Source organism: Chelonoidis abingdonii, chromosome 8, assembly GCF_003597395.2.
Source record: "Chelonoidis abingdonii isolate Lonesome George chromosome 8, CheloAbing_2.0, whole genome shotgun sequence".
Taxonomy (NCBI): Eukaryota; Metazoa; Chordata; order Testudines; family Testudinidae; genus Chelonoidis; species Chelonoidis abingdonii.
In genome coordinates, this window is record NC_133776.1 from 4,508,094 (window position 1) to 4,526,709 (window position 18,616).

Here is an 18,616-nt window from a genome sequence, read left to right on the forward strand (position 1 = left end):
AACAGCGCATCAGGTGATAGTCCCAAGGGGGTTTCTGTGATCAAACCCGTCACAATAACATTCTCTGATATTTCACCATAGCATTTTGTTCTTCCTAGCAGACACCAGAAAACTATAGTCTTACATTTATTCAGAGTCAAGACAAAAATCACTTCAATTCATGATCTGCAATCCACCTTTGCGTTACAGCACGATGTGGTCAGGAATGTTTCTCTGTAAAATGATAGCCCGGTGCTCTGCACATACTCTCTTTTTAGTGAATTCATTATCAAATCAGGTCCATTTGCAAGTGAAAATAAGATTTTGCCAACTGCCAGAGATTCAGACTTAACCAGGGAGCTAAAAACAAAAAGTCATGCTGTTCAGATGGCATTTTATCATGCATCATAATAATTCTGGAGTTGGAATTTAAGGTGGTAATTTTATTTCAGATCGTTCGTCTGCAGCTGTGCTGGTCTGTAAACTAAGTGGCTGTGCCTCAGAAAAACTCACAAGGCAAAAATCGTGCCCTCTCTTGCATTGGTGAGCTGTGACTGAAGTCAACCAGTGGCCTTCCTGGGGTATCTGTAGTGAGCCCAGTGCTCCCTTGTTACCATGAGCCACATCCTGCAAGATGCCATAACAACAATAATCTATACTGCTACAATCCGAGGATTACGACAGCCAAGAAAGGAATAAACAGCATGAGCAGATGAAGTGCCACAGGGAAGGGCAGTGTGATTATTTGCATGCCAATAGCGATGGCTCTTTCATTTACAATGGAGTAAATCTGAAGTAATTTCCCCGTGTCAATGGGGTTTCACTGCTGAGAGGAGGACCAGGCCTTTAGAAGGACAGAAGAAGAATCTTCTTTAATCAAATCCCTTTCAAAGCTCTCTCTGAGGAACCGACAGCCTCGTATGCGCCTGTCCAGCACACCAGGGGACAACTGTGAGCTTCTTGGAAAAGGCAGTTTTGTCTGCACAGCACTGAACAAACTGCCCTCTCGCTTGCAAACGCTCCGGATGGTTATTTTGGGTCTGCCACGAGACGCACGGCAAACTCCACCCGCAGCCCGCTGCGACTGCATTTTCCCTACCAAGATACCTTATCCTGAGGGGCTGCTCGGTCACATCACCTCTCCTTGTTTTAACGAGACAAATGCCACTGGGCTTTGACTCATCAAATATTCTTCAGTTAAAATGAGCTTAAAATAAGCATTGTAAAAAATGACTGGCCTCTTGTATCTAGCACAGAGGTGGGCAAACTATGGCCCACGGGCCACATCTGGCCCACAAGACTATCCTGCCTGGCCCTTGAGCTCCTGTCCAGGGAGGCTGCCCCCAGCCTCTCCCCTGCTGTCCCCCCTCTCTCACAGCCACGCCGCTGCGTGGTCAGTGCTCTGGGCGGTGGGGCTGCGCGCTCCTGCAGGGTAGTGTGCCTGACTCTGGCCAGGCAGCGCAGTGGCCAGACATGCTGATCGGCATAGTACAGGGGCTGGGCCTGTGGGGTTGGATAAGGGGCAGAGTGTCCTGGGGGACGAGGAGCAGGGGCGGTTGGATGGGGCGGAGGTTCGGAGAGGGTGGCCAGGGGACGGGGGTTGGATGAGTGTGGGAGTCCTCGGGGGCCTGTCACGGGGTGGGGGTGTGGATGGGGGCGGGGCAATCGAGGGACAGGAAGCAGGGGGGTTGCATAGGCGGTGGGGTCCTGGGGCACAGTTAGGGGCAGGGGGTCCTGGGAGGGGGCGGTTAGGGGACAAGAAGAGGGGGAGTTGGATAGGTGGGGGGCTTCTGAGGGGGGCAGTCAGGAGGCGGGAAGTGGGAGGGGTCGGACGTGGGCCGGGGCCAGGCTGTTTGGGGAGGCACAGCCTTCCCTACCTGGCCCTCCAAACAGTTTTGCACCCTAATGTGGCCTTTGGGCCAAAAAGTTTGCCCACCCCTGATTTAGCAGCTGGTTGTCAAAAGGCACCGGCAGAATGCAAACAGGGAGCAGTGGTCCAGTCAGCTGGACCAAAATCTGACCTGCCTTTATTTTCTTTGATCCTTTCACATACACACAGTCAGGATGGCTGGGGCTAGTGGTCAGAGCAGCAGGCAGCCGGGCCTGCAGTGGGCGGAGATGCCTAGTGGTTAGAGCCAGGTCAGGAACCAGAAGTCGGAGCCAAGGGTTGGAAACTGGAATCAGGAACTGAGCCAGAGCCAGAGCAGGACTGGAGTGAGGCTGGGAACAGGAGTGATCCCACTTGCAGGTGTAAATGCTGAGCAACCGGGGGACTCAAGTGCTGGTTCTCTTGGTTCCTCCGGGCAGTTAGGAGATTTTGTTGCAAGCCACCTGTGCATGACCTGTGAGTCCTCTGTTGCTCACAAGAGTTGGAGCTAGTTGGTCCCCTTAACAGGAGTTGAGGGACCAACAGTGAGTCAATGGACAGGGTCCTGATGGCACTTTTTCCATCTTAATCATCACAGCCCGCGTGGTGACACAGGCCGTTGTGCTTCTGGAAGTGCCTTCATTAGGTGAGACAAAGCCGAGGTCCGTATCACTTATGGCCATTAAAGGCCCCATGAGACTTTTGGCCAGAAATGCTCAGGATGATGATATATCTATAGCCAGCTAGAACTATGCAGGGTATCTCCATGATTATATCACAAGGTGATAGGACCCCGAGATATACGATAGATGACAACTTGTTATCTTGCTTCTCCTGTCTAACGGTTGCTGTTCCTCATCCTTGCCTCTCAAGGAATCCAGGTGAACTATTCTTTGCCTTCAATTGTATGTGCTTGTGTGATTTATTTTAACATGTTTATTGGCTAAAGCTATTCCCCTGTGTGTGAAATCGTCTACAGTAATTTCAATCAAGCAAAGCTACGACAACGTGTACTGGTGAAAACAGCTGATGGAACGGCAGGCTGCCCTGCCTCTGAACTCATCCTCTAGCCTTGTAGGGGGTTTAGCCGATACTTCCAGAGCTAAGAGCAGACAGAACGTTACTGATCCCCACTCCCTTTCCTTTTCTAGGAACATCAGATGTGCCAACACAGCATTCGGAAAACCAGAGACTTGAACCTGCATTCAACCTGATTGAAAACAGAGACTTGAAAAGCGAAATTGACTAGCAGGAGCAGAGCTGTTAAAGAAAAGACCCTGAGCACTGAAGGACCAAGTAAGATGACCTTTCTCCAGCATGACAGTTCGAATGTAATTATTTGGACAAATCATTTTCATGACTTAATATAATGCCTTGAAGCTTTCCAGCAAGGTTAATTGGATTCCTCAGTTCAAAATCTATCTGCTCTTAACCAACTTTTAATATGCTGAGATCCAGTTTTGTAAATTCAAACTAATAAAGTGATTAGCTGACACCTATCTGGTATGCTACAATTATCATGGCATTTAGACCTCAGGCAGAAGACTTTTAATGCAAATCAGAGTCAATGTCTCTGCCCATTTGTCCTTTTTTTCTGATTATTTGATCAATGTGCCATATGAATCTTTAGCTTGTACGGTCCATGGTCCTATAGTAAATAAATGCAGTCTGACTACAAACGCAGAGAGATTGGTTCAGACGGTTAACCAGGCAAAGTCCAAAGGCATTCCCCTCCCTTTCCATCCTTAATTTTTTTCCAAATAGGTTTAATGCTGGTGAAAGGTGCTGGATTTATAGCCCTGGAGGGTGGCTTTCTGTATTTATCCACAGAATGGATACAGCACAAGCAGCAGTAATGCAAGCTGCCTCCCTGCACTGCCATGTCAAAATGCTGCTTTTGTACATGAAAGCGCAGCTCAACCTGGATGCAAGTTTAGACTTTTCTTTTTGAAGTGACTTGTTCAAGCACTGTCTGGGGATCTAGTTTTATCATCCCATATGGTTGTGTTCCAGCCTGGGGTCCCCCCCCAGTCCCACTCTTTTTTTGATAGATGCACAATTAGCCATGGAGAGTTTCCCCAAAGTGCTGTATGGAGCACAAGAGGCTGAGCAGAACTGAGGAGGAATTCTACAAAACAACAGGACACGTGCTAATCATCTCTCTCCTGCTGGTAAATGATGTTTAAAAGAAAACAGACTGGAGGCATCAGGCTGGATGCTCCAGTCAATCCCGGTGACCTGAGAATTAAGTGTGCTCCTAGATTGTTCCATGCTCAGCATGTAATTACATGTCATCTGCCTGAGCTAAGACTTGGATTTTTGCAGGTTGCTGGTCTCCTACCTTGCTCCACGGCCATTCAGTCTTTGACTTTATTGCAGAGGATAACATGGCTGGCAATTTTTGACTGGTTTGGTGATTTGGGCACCTCTACTGGCTGCTGGAGCTTGTTCACTCATTTCATTTCATGTAAACTAAACAGCCACTGAGTGGCAAACAGCAGCTGCTTCCAATCGATGGTCTTACCAATGAGCTAAAGTTGAAGGGCTTTATATCCCATTCCCCTGAGCTACACAGCCCTCTCTGTCAAAAATCATACTCTGAAAGGAGTCAAGTCATCTAGTGATGCAGCATTAGCTTGCAAGACATAAATATTTCAGCTTCACAACTATAAGTGCTGAGCAAAACTCAAGCTCCATTTCATACCACTGTGTTTCCGTGACAGATCTATCAGCCAAGCTTATGAGAAATTGAAGTGCAGATAGTGGGAAATCGCAAGTATGACTGAGTTGCTTGACTTCACCACATAATCCAAAGCTCACACTAACTTGTGTTTTATACAGAGGCATGAGATACCACAATTTAATACCTTTAAAAAGGGAATCCGTGGCTCGTCTCTGTCAGACAAACAAGACAACATGGTTATAAGAAGCTATAATCAACCCTAGTATATTTCCACTGAAGTCCATTGGGCCAAGTGGAATCGCTCTTGGTTACACCAACGTAAGTGAAATCAGAATCAGGCCCTATGATGTTGTACCAACTTACACTAAGGCTGAATTTGACCCAATAGCTAGACAGGTTGCAGATTGATGGTGTCAAAAAGAACCAGGCACTGAAACATTGAACTTAATCATTGGTGAGACTTTAAAAATACAGTTAGCGAGCATCAGATTTCTGTTGAAATTACAGAGGGATCCCTATGAACAATTACACTCCATGCCCAAGCATACCAAACCAATCCATCATTACTAATGCCATCGCATTTAGCAGTGCGGCTGTCAAGTCTCCCTATTACGGAGCATGGTAAATAGATCAAAAGGCCCCAAGTAGATTTATTCAACGTGACGCGGCACTTACCGAAGTAGTCATCAGAGGGTGGATTCTCCATGTCGTACAGCATCTTCTTGGTCAGATGTTCCAGCTCATCTTCGGGTCTGAACAAAGGAGCGTTTGATCCTGAGCCAGAGGCAGGGTACCCACTCTGCAGAAGAGAAGACACATACTGCGTGTGAAGTTTCAAATCAGCATTAAAATGTCCACCCAATGCTGCACATGCCTGATGTAAGACAGAAAGGTAAAGAAAATTCACCCTATTGGCTGTTTGGCTTTCAAGCTCACTCGTGGGTCTTATTTTTCTTCTCCTGGGACCCAGTGGGTTTGGACAAATAAACATTCCATTTAATGAAATGAAAATAGATGCCCCAAAACTCTGAACAATTTCCATCAGAATGAGATGAGTAGGTATAACTAGAAGGGATGGATGTACCCATTAGTTAGATAGCCTAGCAGACCTTTGGAAAGACTTCAAGTAAGAAAGAAAGGGGGAATTATGCTAAAGATAATCAAATATAAACACTTCCTAATAAGAGAGGAGTCAGAGGTTTTAGAATTGTTTTCCTAGGGACGTGGTGGAAGGCCTGTTGGCTTGAACCACTTAAAACTAGACTGGACACAGTACCAGAGACAATGCCAGAGGGAACAGTCTTGCATGGTTGAAGGGACAGACTAGGAGATCTAGTCTCCAAGGGCTAGATATATTTTCTCTTTAGTATGGCTTTCACAGAGCCAAGTCCTGACCAAAGGAAGTTTTGCTATTCATAAGAAGGGCACCAGCATTTGACTCACGGATTTTAGTACTAGAGATGCAAACATTTTAACATGTGCTTTAGAAATGAGACCTCTTGGCCTTCATGTGTTAAGAGCTGGTGTGCAGTACTGCAATGTTTTCCAGTGAGTTGTCTTCAGAAAACAGCAGAAATATGGAGACATCTTGAGAAACAGAGAAGTACTCTAGTGCATCAATGTACCCTTGGAGGATATTAAAAGCAGTTAAGTATGGTGTGTGTCATTCAGTACAAGAGTCATTACAAAATTAAAAGATGCTGAGATAAGATTTCCAGGCACCTACTATTTTCTTGAATAACCTGTATGCAAGAGAATAAACTTGTTTATGGAATAAAGTATGGTAGCTAAAGTCAGGGTGACTTATTTGGTTAATTGCTGCTTTCATCTAGGATTTCATTTCAGATCCCTACCTTAGGATCATTACGCTAGAGGCACACATGCCTTTTCCTATATCTTATACCCATTTAAATGTGGATCAAATGGTTATGTTGCTGGAGAACATCATATTGGTCACCCTGGTGATAAACATTTAACTTACAGAGACTGGAAAAAAACCATACAACTGACACGATGACTCTTTCGAACCACTTGTTGTCAACCAAGTACAACGCACCCCCAATGGCCTGTCTAAACACACAAACTCTTGCTTTACAGGCATGTGGGAAATTCTGAATTTGACGTCAGTCAGGTGGAGGAGTTCTTGGAATTGTATTCTGGATAATATCTCCGTTAGCCTCATTCTACTGAGATGCTATACTCCAAATCTGAGAGAGATAAACCTCAGAAAAAAGTCACTGATCTTTTGATTTTACCACTGATGACTGTTTTCATTCTTAAAAAAAAGGAAGCCAAATTTACAAGTTTGATCTCTCTACGTTCAAATCAAGTGTATCAATTTTTCCATTAGAAATATGTCCTGTGCTTTAGTACACCATGCCACTACAGCGGACTGAAAGTCTGTTTCCAAAAAGTAACTTATTGGCCTCTAGCTGCATCCAGGAGTTGAGAAATTCAGTTATGTAACATGAATAAATCAATTCCTATTGGCAGTCTCACAAACAGACATGGAGTCACTAGGTAGGGTACATTCTGTCATCAGCTTCACCTGCTCCTATGTTCTGAAAATGTGGGGAGATCCTCCAGGACTTTACCTGCTCCCTACAGTCTCCTCAGTAAATGTCACTGCCTAAATTGGATATTTTCTTCTGTAAGCAAGTGAGATACCATTGGAATGAATGTTTGAAACAATCTTTTCAGACATTACTAATGCATGATGCAGTTTGACCTTCCTGTTCTATATCAGGACTACAGATGCTGGAAGACTTTTCATCAGTCCCATTTCCTTCCCCCTCCCCAGCAAAAAAATCAAATTTTTCACTACATATTCATTTTTATGAGATAATTTGTGTCTGTCAATGTGTTTTGGTTTTTATTTAAAAACTCCCACAAACCCTGGAAACTGATTTTTTTAGTTTTCAACAACCAAAATTGGTTCTGGGTGTGTTGACCAAATTTCCCCAACTCCAGGGAAAACTGTCAATCTGGGGGAAAAAAAGTTAATTATTTTGGAGAGAATAAAACACAAATTTGACCAGTTCTAATCAGGAGCTATTTCCTCTGTTATTGCTCCCTTCAATATCACGATCCCATTTTTCTTGAAAAGTCTGGTTTTGATCCTTCAGTGCTGCTGAAAATTAATGCCTTTCTGTGTACGTTTGAAATAGCTTCTCAGCTCCCTCTGCCTGACGGTGATGCCTTTTAAGGATGTATTATTTAAAAACTGGGCCTTTTCTTTATGATAACTGATGATTATGAACTCTCAATGCTTAGTTGAAAGGATGTCAGTGACTCTTTAACAGTTGTGTACTTTATCCAGAATGTTAGTTAGTCATTGAAGGTAAAGATGTCTTAACAAACAGTCAAAACCCAAGAGTTTTAAACAGTTTGGCTAAACATCCCTTTCATTCTCAAACGCTCATGTTTCCTTCCCCTGTGATATCATCATTTCAGGCATGTAAAGGCATTTCAGGGTAGACAAGTCCTGAATTCCTAATATAAAAACAAGCACGGGGATGGGGAGGAGCAAACCAACCAACATAAGCAACCTGAAGAGGTCAAGAGGGGCACTGGCCCAAGCAGCTACATTATATTCTCCTTTGCAGGTCACCTTTAATTCAAATGATGTAGGATTCCTGCTGAGACTTTCACCTGATAAGGCTCTGAGGCTACTGGTAGAACTGAAAGTGAGGTCTCCGCTGCCATCCACTTCCAACAACAAAAACCTTCTGAGATCCCAACCCGGTTGCACTTAGGGCAGGAGTTCTTGGCCCCTGAAGTGTGAACCATTGACCCTAGAATAACACTCACTCCTGGCAAAGGGCGAGTATAAGTTCTACCTAAGGGCTTATGAGGGACTATTTCACCGGTTCTCTGTCCAAGGGAGAACATTGTCCCTAAGTGAGACACCCCTCAGTGGGACTGTCAATGGAGTAAAGATACTCACATGAGCAAGAGTTTTAGAACCGGCACTTGACCCAGAAGCCAATGGCCAATATTTTAATGACATTTGTTTTGAAGTCTGGTAATGAGAAATAATAAACAACATACCCCTGTAAAAGGCTTATTAATAAAACAATTAGAGCTGCCAAATTTAAAGCATTTAATTTGGGTAGAACTCCCCCTCCCCCCTCCAGCATTCTCTCTCTTTCCTAAGAGCAGATCATGCATCTCGCTTGAGCACATATTTGAATATAGTGAGCATAGCCGAGGATTTATTAGCTCTGGAAATCAATCAGGCAACCAAACCTCTTAACACGTTATTCCATCAATTGTGGGTGTTCTTGTTTCCGTGCTGAAAAGAAGAATGACCACACAATAGTTAGTTAGTTTTTATTTAGCTCCTCGGGGCTTTTTGTGTAGACAAGACGGTGCAGTTTCTGAGAGGCTGATGGCTTCCTTTTTAATACACTGCTTCTTCAAGATGCCTACAAGCCCCACTCACAATGAGGGCCCCACTCCACCAGGCACTGTGTATACACAGATTAGAGACAGCTGCCCCGCTGAAGGCCTTACAGTTGTAAATAGACAAGATGGAGAAAGCATCGATAATTGCCCTTGTTTTACGCATAGGGAATTAAGGCAAAAAGACTCAATGACACAACCAGGGAGTCTATGGCAGAGGTGGGAATTGAACCCAGCCCTTGGGAGTTGCAGACTAGGTCTACACTGCGCCAGTGAGTGTGTGAATCACAGGACACACTGAAGAGTTGCAATCTAACGGCCTGGTGTGGACACTGCTGGTGCGAACTAAAAGGAACCTCGTTTGCATTAACATAGTCCTGCTTGAAAGAGGACTACACTAACGCAATTCAGACCCTCATAGTCCACACTGGGGCGTGGTGTAGACAAGCCTAGAGCCTCCCCTCAAACCTGTCTTTCCTCTTCTTTCCTCCTTTTTCTCTTTCTGTGGCAGAACACTAACAAGTCACTTCACATCGCCTCGCAGCCCGGCTGCTAAGTATCTCCAGAGGCTGAAGGAGATTCTCTTTCTTGTGCCGCACAGTGCACAAAATGGCCATCAGGTGCACGTGGTGCCTCCAAGTCCCTGCTGCATGTCAGTTGCAGGAAGCCGTTGGGAGCTGGCCCTGAAGGACTCAGTGGCCAGGGTGCGGAAGTTCGTGGCCTCTGCTATGCAGGAGGTTAGACTAGATGTCCCTTCTGGCCTTAGAATCTATGACCTCCCCCGCCCCCCCCAGCATTGGCTTCTCTGATCTCCACACCTCCTGATCAACTCCTCTGAGAGCAGGGCCTTTCACACCTAAGAAACAGGGACAGGGTTTGCCCCAAGAGGAACACACTGAACTGCCACAGGTTCAAGCTTGTCCACGTTTGTCAGACTTCGGAGGCAGACACTCACCACGCTGCCTTTTATCTGCAATACTCTGCCCAAACAATACATTTCTGCATCAGCCAGCCACAGTCCTCAGACGCCGTCCAGTGAAATAATCAACAACCAATGCTGATGATCATGCTCGGTGGCGTTATTCATTTATTTTTCCTACAGACACTACATATGAATACCCAATGTTTAACAAGAGCTAAGCAGAACCTTTCCCCACATTGCAATGCTCAGTGCATGAATATCCAGGAAAGCATGTTTCATGCCTATAGTCAAGGCCGGTCTATTTGGTGAGAAAGGGGAAAAGAAATACATGATGCATCCACAGTCTGATCTGAAGGGTCTGTTTCAGCAGAACTATCTCCTTCCTCCTGCCTTGATGGGTCAGAGGTAAAAAAGTATATGTATAGAGAGAGAGAGAGAGAGAGAGAGAGAGGTCTGTAGTTACTGCAGAATTGCAGTGTAGGAATCCTGGTCCCCATGGCTTCACTTGTTTCATCAACCCCAATCACAACAAAGATTAGAAAACTGACCAATGAAAATGGAAAAGAGCCTTCCCCTGGAGAAGGCTAAGCACCCTTATAGACCTCAATACTGCCACTTTAGCTCAAATGGTAGAGGACTATGCTTCAACAGCAGGAGGATCTGATTTCTGTCCTTGCTGCTCCTGGAAAGTACTAAGTGGTGTTGGTGAGTAGCACAGTGAGAACTGTTGTAATGGTCCTACACTGCTAAGCATTCACATACACACAAGTATATACATTCTCCGAAGCACTCGGTTAACTCGACACAGTGGAAAATGCCAGCATTCCAAGGGTTAAGTTTTAACTGGTCTCTCACTCTGGAGTAGAAAATATCTTTATGCTATAAACAAAAGGAAGTGATTAACATCTGTGCCACCCTCAATGTGCTGCAACAAAATCTGGCTTATCTTCCTCACTAAAGTTCAGTTCCTAAAAAGCCAGGTCAAGAGGAGCAATTAGTGTGGAATCACTCTGCAATTATTTGGTACCGTAAGTCAAGATTTCATTTCAATAGTTAGCTTCAGCTTTTCTTTGGCACTCAAGACCTCAACAAGAAGCATCTGTCTTGGATATACCAGCTACACAGTGCAGGGTACTTTGGATTTAGTCAAGTTCATTATCCAACACCCTCCATCCTCCTACTCAAAGTTCCACCCGAATGGGTAAAAAAATACCATGCAAAATCAGCAGACATCCAAAAATTATGTGCTAATGAATACTCCATCATTCAGGGTACAGTGTACATGTTCATTTTTCTTGTTCCTTTGCAAATGATGTATAAGAGGTTCCTTCTCTCAGAGAGAAAATAACTTCAATTACGTGTTCTCAACTAAAGAAACATGGAAATTATCTTCTTTTCAAAAGGTAGAATTAGCCCAATTTGGAACTGAAAGGCTGCTAGAATCATTTCTCACTGATATTTACTTTCCCTTTCATTTTTTCCTTCTTGTTCAGCTGCATAAAGTTTTCAGCTCCTTCTACTCCACAGACACACACACACAGCACTTTCGGACCACATAAATCATCACCAGTTAGATCAACAGCTGACTACACTAACAAGGCCTTTTTATATAGTGGTATGTGTAACAGGAACACTCCTCCTGAGCACCTCCTAGTAGTTGAGTGTGGTATTGCAGTCCTTTTCTCACCCCAGAGCCCTCTGTAGGCTGTCAGCCGACACTGGTGGTCTTCCATGGCTTGGCCTTCCAGTTAAATCACAAAGTCCAACTGAAACCCTTCCGAGGTAGTAAAGAGACCAGTAAACCAACAGTCCCATGGCAATTACTAGGGTCTTCAGCCCTGGCTCTGGGCCCTTTAAATTCAGTCCTTTGTGCAGGCTCTCAAATAAGCACTGTCTCCTTCTTAGGGGTTATGCAACTGTGGCTGGTAGTGGAACCCAGGTGCTCCCACTACTTCAGGGACCCTATAAACAGACCCCACTACTCAACCCAGGTCCCTATAAACAGCAGCTACTCACTACTCTATTTCAGTTAGTTGCTGCTTCTTTCCTGGGCCTCTTCCCATCTGATCACTTTTAGCTTCACCCTTATCTCAGGGTCAAAGTTCTTAGGGCCTCTCTCTTCAGTCAAACACAGCTCAAGTAAATGCAGTCAGAAACAAACTCTGGTTAATCCCTCAAGCTTCTGTGACCAGAGCAAGGCACCCTTCTCTGCCCCTCTGGTCCCAGCCAGGAAAAGACCTGCTAAGGCCCTGCAGGTCCATTTATCTGAGCATACTGGACTCTGATTAGCTGCTTCTGTGAAGCCCTGCTACGCAAGCTTGGAGGATCCACTTTCTCTGCTCCTTTCCTAGGAGGACTGTGGGGCCTCCTGAAGCAGAAAAGGCCAGGTACACCCTGTCACAGTATGCCAAAGCCAATCCATTATGACTGAGAGTACTGGTCATCGAAACCAGCTTCAGACTTTCAAGCAAGATGATACAGTGAGATGACACATCCCTCAAGAGGAGAGTTCCTCAAGAAAAAGAGATACGAAATGGAAACCAACTGACCCTTCCTTCAGACAAGACTAATTGGAAAAAAAAATGTTCTAGTTCCTGGTTTATCATCTGTTGAAATGTTACAATTGCACAAGCACAGGCAGATTCTTCCAGGTGGACTTGTCTCGAGGCTGTGACAAGTCACTAGGATGTAAGAACACCTGGGTTTATTCTTGACACACAAGTAATTCAAGTGGGCAGTCTTTAGAAACTATCTGGATGAAGAATGGGTAGAAACATAGGAAGAGCCACATCAGATGCAGCCAGCTGTTTGTCTAATCTACTAGCTTCTCTCCAGCAATAATGGAATAATTTACCCACAGGAAAAATTTCCTCCTGACCTACAATTGTTAGATGTTGGCTCATGAAGTGTGAGAGTTATCTCCATGACAAAACTTATGTTTTTTTGTTTTAATCCTTAGTATTATAATTCTGGATGTTCTTGATATCCATACACATTTCCAGTCCTTTTCCCAATCCTGATAAGCTCTTGGCCTCAATGATCTCTTGTGGAAGTAGTTCCACAGCCTAACCAAAAGAAGGCTGAGGGGAAATATGATTGCTATTTATAAATATATCAGAGGGATAAATATCAGGGAGGAAGAGGAATTATTTAAGCTTAGTACCAATGCAGACACAAGAACAAACGGATATAAACTGGACACTAGGAAGTTTTGACTTGAAATTAGATGAAGGTTTCTAACCATTAGAGGAGCGAAGTTCTGGAATATCCTTCCAAGGGGAGTAGTGGGGGCAAAAGACATTCTGGCTTTAAGACTAAGCTTGATAAGTTTATGGAGGGCATGGTATGATGGGATAGCCTAATTTTGGCAATTAATTGATCTTTGATTATTAGTAGGTAAATATGCCCACTGGCCTGTGATGGGATGTTAGATGGGGTGGGATCTGAGTTACTATGGAGAATTCTTTCCTGGGTGCTGGCTGGTGAGTCTTGCCCAAATGCTCGGGGTTTAACTGATTGCCATATTTGGGGTCAGGAAGGAATCTTCCTCCAGGGCAGATTGGCAGAGGCCCTGGAGGTTTTTTGCCTTCCTCTGCAGCATGGGGCATGGGTCACTTGCTGGAGGATCCTCTGCACCTTGAGGTCTTTAAACCACGATTTGAGGACTTCAGTAACTCAGACATAGGTCAGGGGTTTGTTACAGGAGTGGGTGGGTGAGATTCTGTGGCCTGCGCTGTGCAGGAGGTCAGACTAGATGATCATAATGGTCCCTTCTGACCTTAAAGTCTATGAGTTCTATCATGATGCTAACTGAACACTGTATGAAATACACATTTCCTTTGATCACTTTTAAATGTGCCACCTTTCAATTTTATAAGATGTGCGCTTATTTGTGTGGTATGATCTAGGGGCATGGCTCCGCAGGGAGGGCATTCTGGCCAAGATTTTCAAAAATCGGAGCCTTAAAGTTATGCTCCTAAATTAAGTGATCTCAGATCAGTAATGAGCTGTTGGGAATTCAAAGCTTTTGAAAATTAGGTCACTAACTTAGGTGTCTAAATAAGGACTTCAGAGTCTTAGATAGGCTCATAGTTTTGAAGAAACCCCCCGCCCCAAAACAAAAACTTGACCCCCATGTTTAGGGGTCAATGGAAGTTTTGCTATTGCATTCAATGGGATCAGTAATTGGTACTTTAACTTCCCTCCAAAATGGCTTCAGTAACATTGCACGGATACAGGGGTGTTAATGAATCAATCCCTGTAAAGCACTATTGAGATCCTAGGGCTAAGCGTTCTAGTAATCTTCAAAAATGCTAATAAATGAGCATGACTATTTGGTCCTTGAATTCCGTGTGTTCCATAACATTCAAACAGACTAAATAAGTTATCACTAGTCCTCATGTTTGTGCTGATGTTTTGCATCAAGAAGAGTCGGATTGTTTCTGCTGAATGATATAAAGGCTGGATAATATTTATACTTATCATCTGCTCTGCGCAACGGATGTGACTGTGCTACATGATGGCGTCCACAGACACGGTGAGGGAGGTAATATATTTATGGGCCCAAATTCTCCTGGTGAGAGAGACAAGCTTACGAGCTTACACAGAGCTCTCCTTTAGGTCCATTTTATGACATTCAAGGATAAGAGGATATTGACTATGCTTTTTAGGACCAATGTTGGTTGTTCCTAATAAGACCAAATATCAAGAACCAAAAGCTGTTTGCAATAGTAATGTGGCTTTGTTCTCTTGGGAATTAATGCCAGTTTAAGCTGCACTCCTATAAGGCTCAATATAAATGCTGCACTTGGCTTCTGACTTACTTTTCTTACTCCATGTATGTACAGTAGGTAGCACAATGGGGCCCTGTTCTTGGCTGGAGCTTCTAGGCACTACCATCATACAAATAAACTCATAATACTGATATACCACTGACGCCTTCTGTTATGTGTTTGAAGTGCTAGTTCTACTCTGTAAAATGGAGGTTCCATTTTCATTGTCTCATTGGTTTCCTGACTGAGGTGAATTTTATTCTGCTCTAACTGCCTCCCCTGCAAACTTCTCTGGGATCTGAGAGTCAAGCTGGGTTCTTTTCTTCTCTCAGCATCCCCAGTAATAAAGATTCTCCAGGCTAAATGACGATGGTTTGTGAAACTCCAACTGCCCTCCTTCCCTAACAACCTACACGTCCAGTGACTGGCACGAAAACATTAATTAGTTCTGTTTTACTGCCCCGGTGGCTCATAGATCAAAGTCTGTATTTTAAAGAGGGCACTATAGCCATCCTTCGATCCCCATGGTCTCTCTGGCTTGGCCACAGGGCTGTTTGATGTACAAGAGGTGCTACTGATGCTTCTAATTCCACTGCTGTCATCTGGACTAGACGTTTTTGGGCCCTGGTGAAGTTGTGGATCCTTTGCCTGGAGAGAAGATAGGCCAGACTGTAAGCTCAGTGACACTGATGTAAGTCTAGCGCAATTCCAGGGAAGCCAACAGGGCTGCTGTAGAAAGCTAGCAGTGAGTGAATGGAACCCCAAAGGCATAATGGCCAGCTGCTTTGCGCTCACTGCAGGAAGCTCTAATGGCGCAAAAGTTACACTTCCAGAAGCAGCCTTAAAACATAATGAGAGAATAAAACTTAGCTCTTGTATAGCACTTTTCATCCAAACAAATCTCTCAGCATGTTTGAAAGGTACTATTCAACACCTCGGACAGGCAGTGAAAGCGACGCCCAGAGAGACAAAATGACATGTCCAATATCACACAGTAGGGGTAGTGGTATGACAAGGAATAGAACCAGGGTGGGTCTCTTTGAATTGCAGTTCAGTGCCCTGTCCACTGCACTGCAGTGAGTGGGTGTCTCACCATGAGTCCCACCATAGTACTGAGGGGGTGGGTGTGGAAGACAAATGCCATCTGTGCCGTGGTTCAGGTTCATCGCTTGTTTCAAAAACAGCCTCTTCCAGCTGCAATGCCTTAGCAGGTAACGAAAACAGAAGTAAGGGTGCATAGTTTATATTTCAAAAGAAAAATAAATTTCATCATTTTAGTGTCAATGAAAGCACCTAATTTTGCATGTGAAACCTGCATTCATAGTGTATTAGCAATTTATATATATATCCTGCCTGCCAGATGCCTGAATAGGTTAGAAAAGAGACTTAACAGATGCAAATCAGGTTTCTGTTTTAATACACAAAGAAACTTCAAATCACATCACTTTCCATCAACACGAGGTGTTTCAGTCTCTTTCTCCTCATGTGAAAACTATAACAGCAAACAAATGGTTAACCAAATGTCTTTAACTCACTAGATGTAGTCTCGGTTTTAGTCAGCAGAGTCACGGGCCACTACCTCTCCCAAGATACGAATGACTTAAATGAAGATTACATGCTTTGCTTAGCATTGACTAAAAAATCATTACAGTAAAAGTGTTGTTCATGTTGAAGCACGTGCATGGGCTAATGCTCATAGGGGGCAGACTAGGCGCCCAGGATTCCTGGTTCTAGCCCCAGCATGTTACTTAACCAACCCTCCGCTCCTGCTGTGAAACTGGAGGATGGTAATATTTAGCTGCTTCCAAGGGGAAGGGGATGCAAATCTTAACATGCTAGTGTTTGCAATGTGATCTGAGATCCTCCATGAAAAGTGGTATTACAACTGCAAAGCATTACGATTAATTATCCTTATTGTATTCTATGGTATCTCTCCCCCCTTTCCTATATCTATGTAATGTCTATTTATATCAGATGATCTCAGGGCAGGGACCTGTCTCCCTACGTGCCCTGAGAATGCCTAGCACATCTTGTGCTATATAAATAATAATGATAAATAGCAACCACACTGACTAGAAAAACAGGGGTGGTAAAAGGAAATCACATTCCTGCTGGGATCATCTAATCACTCCCTTCCTTGGGACAGGAGGTTTTCCCATTTTAATCACAAGTCAATCTAAACTTTATTGCATTTTTTTCTTAATCAGAATCCCCTAAATCTTCCTGAGAGAGATTTGTTTCCATTTAGATTTGCACAATCTTGCATTTTCTGAATGAGATTGTGCGCTCTTTTCCTCTTCCTCCTTTCCATCCCCCACTCCCCACCCCTGCTTTAACAAAATGTTTGGAACAGTGTCTTTGCAAAGCAGTTTGGGAGCTCTGAATGAGTAGTGTGCTTTACCCTTTGGCTTTCAAAGCTCACAGGAGAATAAGTGAAGGAAAAGGAGGTAGTAATTTAATGGTTAGAAAGAGGACTTGGAATACAGGAGCCCTGGACACCCTGATTTTCCAGTATGCATGTTCCTTAGCTTCCCCATGGCTTGGGTTACCTATTTGATATATTAAGTAGAGCTGGTCAAAAAACTCCATAAATTAGAAAAGTTTTGATGATAAAAATTCCCATTTTCAACCAGTTCTAATAATAATACCTGACTGACAGGGGTGTTGTGAGGTTGAATTCACCTGTATTTGTGCTTAGAGATCCTTTGGTGAAAGATGTTATAGGAGAGGAGAATGCTGCAAAAAGGCTACTGATATCTCGAGGAGATACAAAACAAGAAGGGGAATCTTGCATGATGCTGTAGGGAATAAGCCCCAGAAGGTAAAGCACCATGGTGAAGTCTGTAAGTAAAGCAGGACAGGTAAGAGTTTATTCTTTAGTTTCTGCTATGCTCTCCGAGTCTCCTTCCACTTTATGCGTCTTACCCTTATAGTTCTGCTGATGAACTTCCTGATGCCTTATGAGAGTCCAGCCTCACTGAGTTTAACGCAGGGAGGTTTCCCCATAGGCAGGTTCAGTGAAACATTAAGGTGAGATCCCTACACTTTGCAGGTCTCTCTAGGCTGTCCAAGTCCTGGCTCAGCCATCTAACATCACGTCACATGCTTCTGGCAAGGATGTACGTTCTCATTCAGAGGGAGCCACTGTTTTGATGGCTTAGGGTAATTTACAAGTACTGCCTCCACTGACTCAGCCACTGCTTTCCCTGCAGCAACTGGGAGAACAGGGTCTTAATAAAATAGCAGGTTGGGGCTGACCCCAACAACTGGTGGATAAAATCTTTTAAGACAATGGTGGAACCAGTATCCCCTCCTGTGGAACAGATGCATTCACGATCAGAGTTCGGTTCAATTCTAGTCTCAATGAAAAGTGCAAAGGGTGCTCAGTTCTCACCAAAGTGAACAGATGCCATGGATGGGGGTTTGCCTAACAGGCCAGGCAGGCGAGCCCACTGGTGTCCTCTCAAAGCCAGTTGGCCATGCTGACTGCTTTGCTTTGGGGTTGTTGGTACATGTCACATTGGCATTACAAGGGGACTAAACAACATTCCAAACAATTGCAGAGGGATAAAATAATTCAGAGATAGAGGTAAGGAGGTGGGGCAGAGGGTGGGGGGCAAACATTTAATATAAGATTTGAAAAGAGTTGGAGAATCAATGAGTTAGAAGGAGGTTGGATGTTGCACTTCAAGCCTGGAAAAGGCACAGTAAAAGTACTAAGATGAATGCAGCTACAGCATTAACTGCAGCAAAAGGATAACTAGAAATAATATTTTCAGAACGCAGCAATGCCAAGTTCTGAGGTACACTTGGGGAAAGAATCTATGCCTAATGCCTGTCATGCAGATTATCATTTATCTCGTCCAATGTACTTATGAAAATGATCTCTGATTTGGTTTGCAGCAGTAGAAAGCTCTCCACAAAGTCACAATTCTCTGGTTACACAGTCCAGGTAAAAACTTCAAGTGTTCCTTGAAATGTTGTCCCTG

At 44.1% G+C, this 18,616-nt stretch overlaps 1 protein-coding gene across 7 annotated transcripts in view; it reads right to left on the reverse strand.

Annotated features, from left to right (window-relative positions):
- Positions 1-18,616, reverse strand: part of LPP (LIM domain containing preferred translocation partner in lipoma) — a 454,652-nt gene that overhangs the window by 101,799 nt on the left and 334,237 nt on the right. For all 7 annotated transcript variants that reach the window (XM_032777311.2, XM_032777310.2, XM_032777322.2 and 4 more), the window contains one exon: positions 5,205-5,328. In XM_032777311.2, the coding sequence (XP_032633202.1) occupies positions 5,205-5,328 (124 nt within the window). The remainder of the gene's footprint in view (positions 1-5,204; positions 5,329-18,616) is intronic.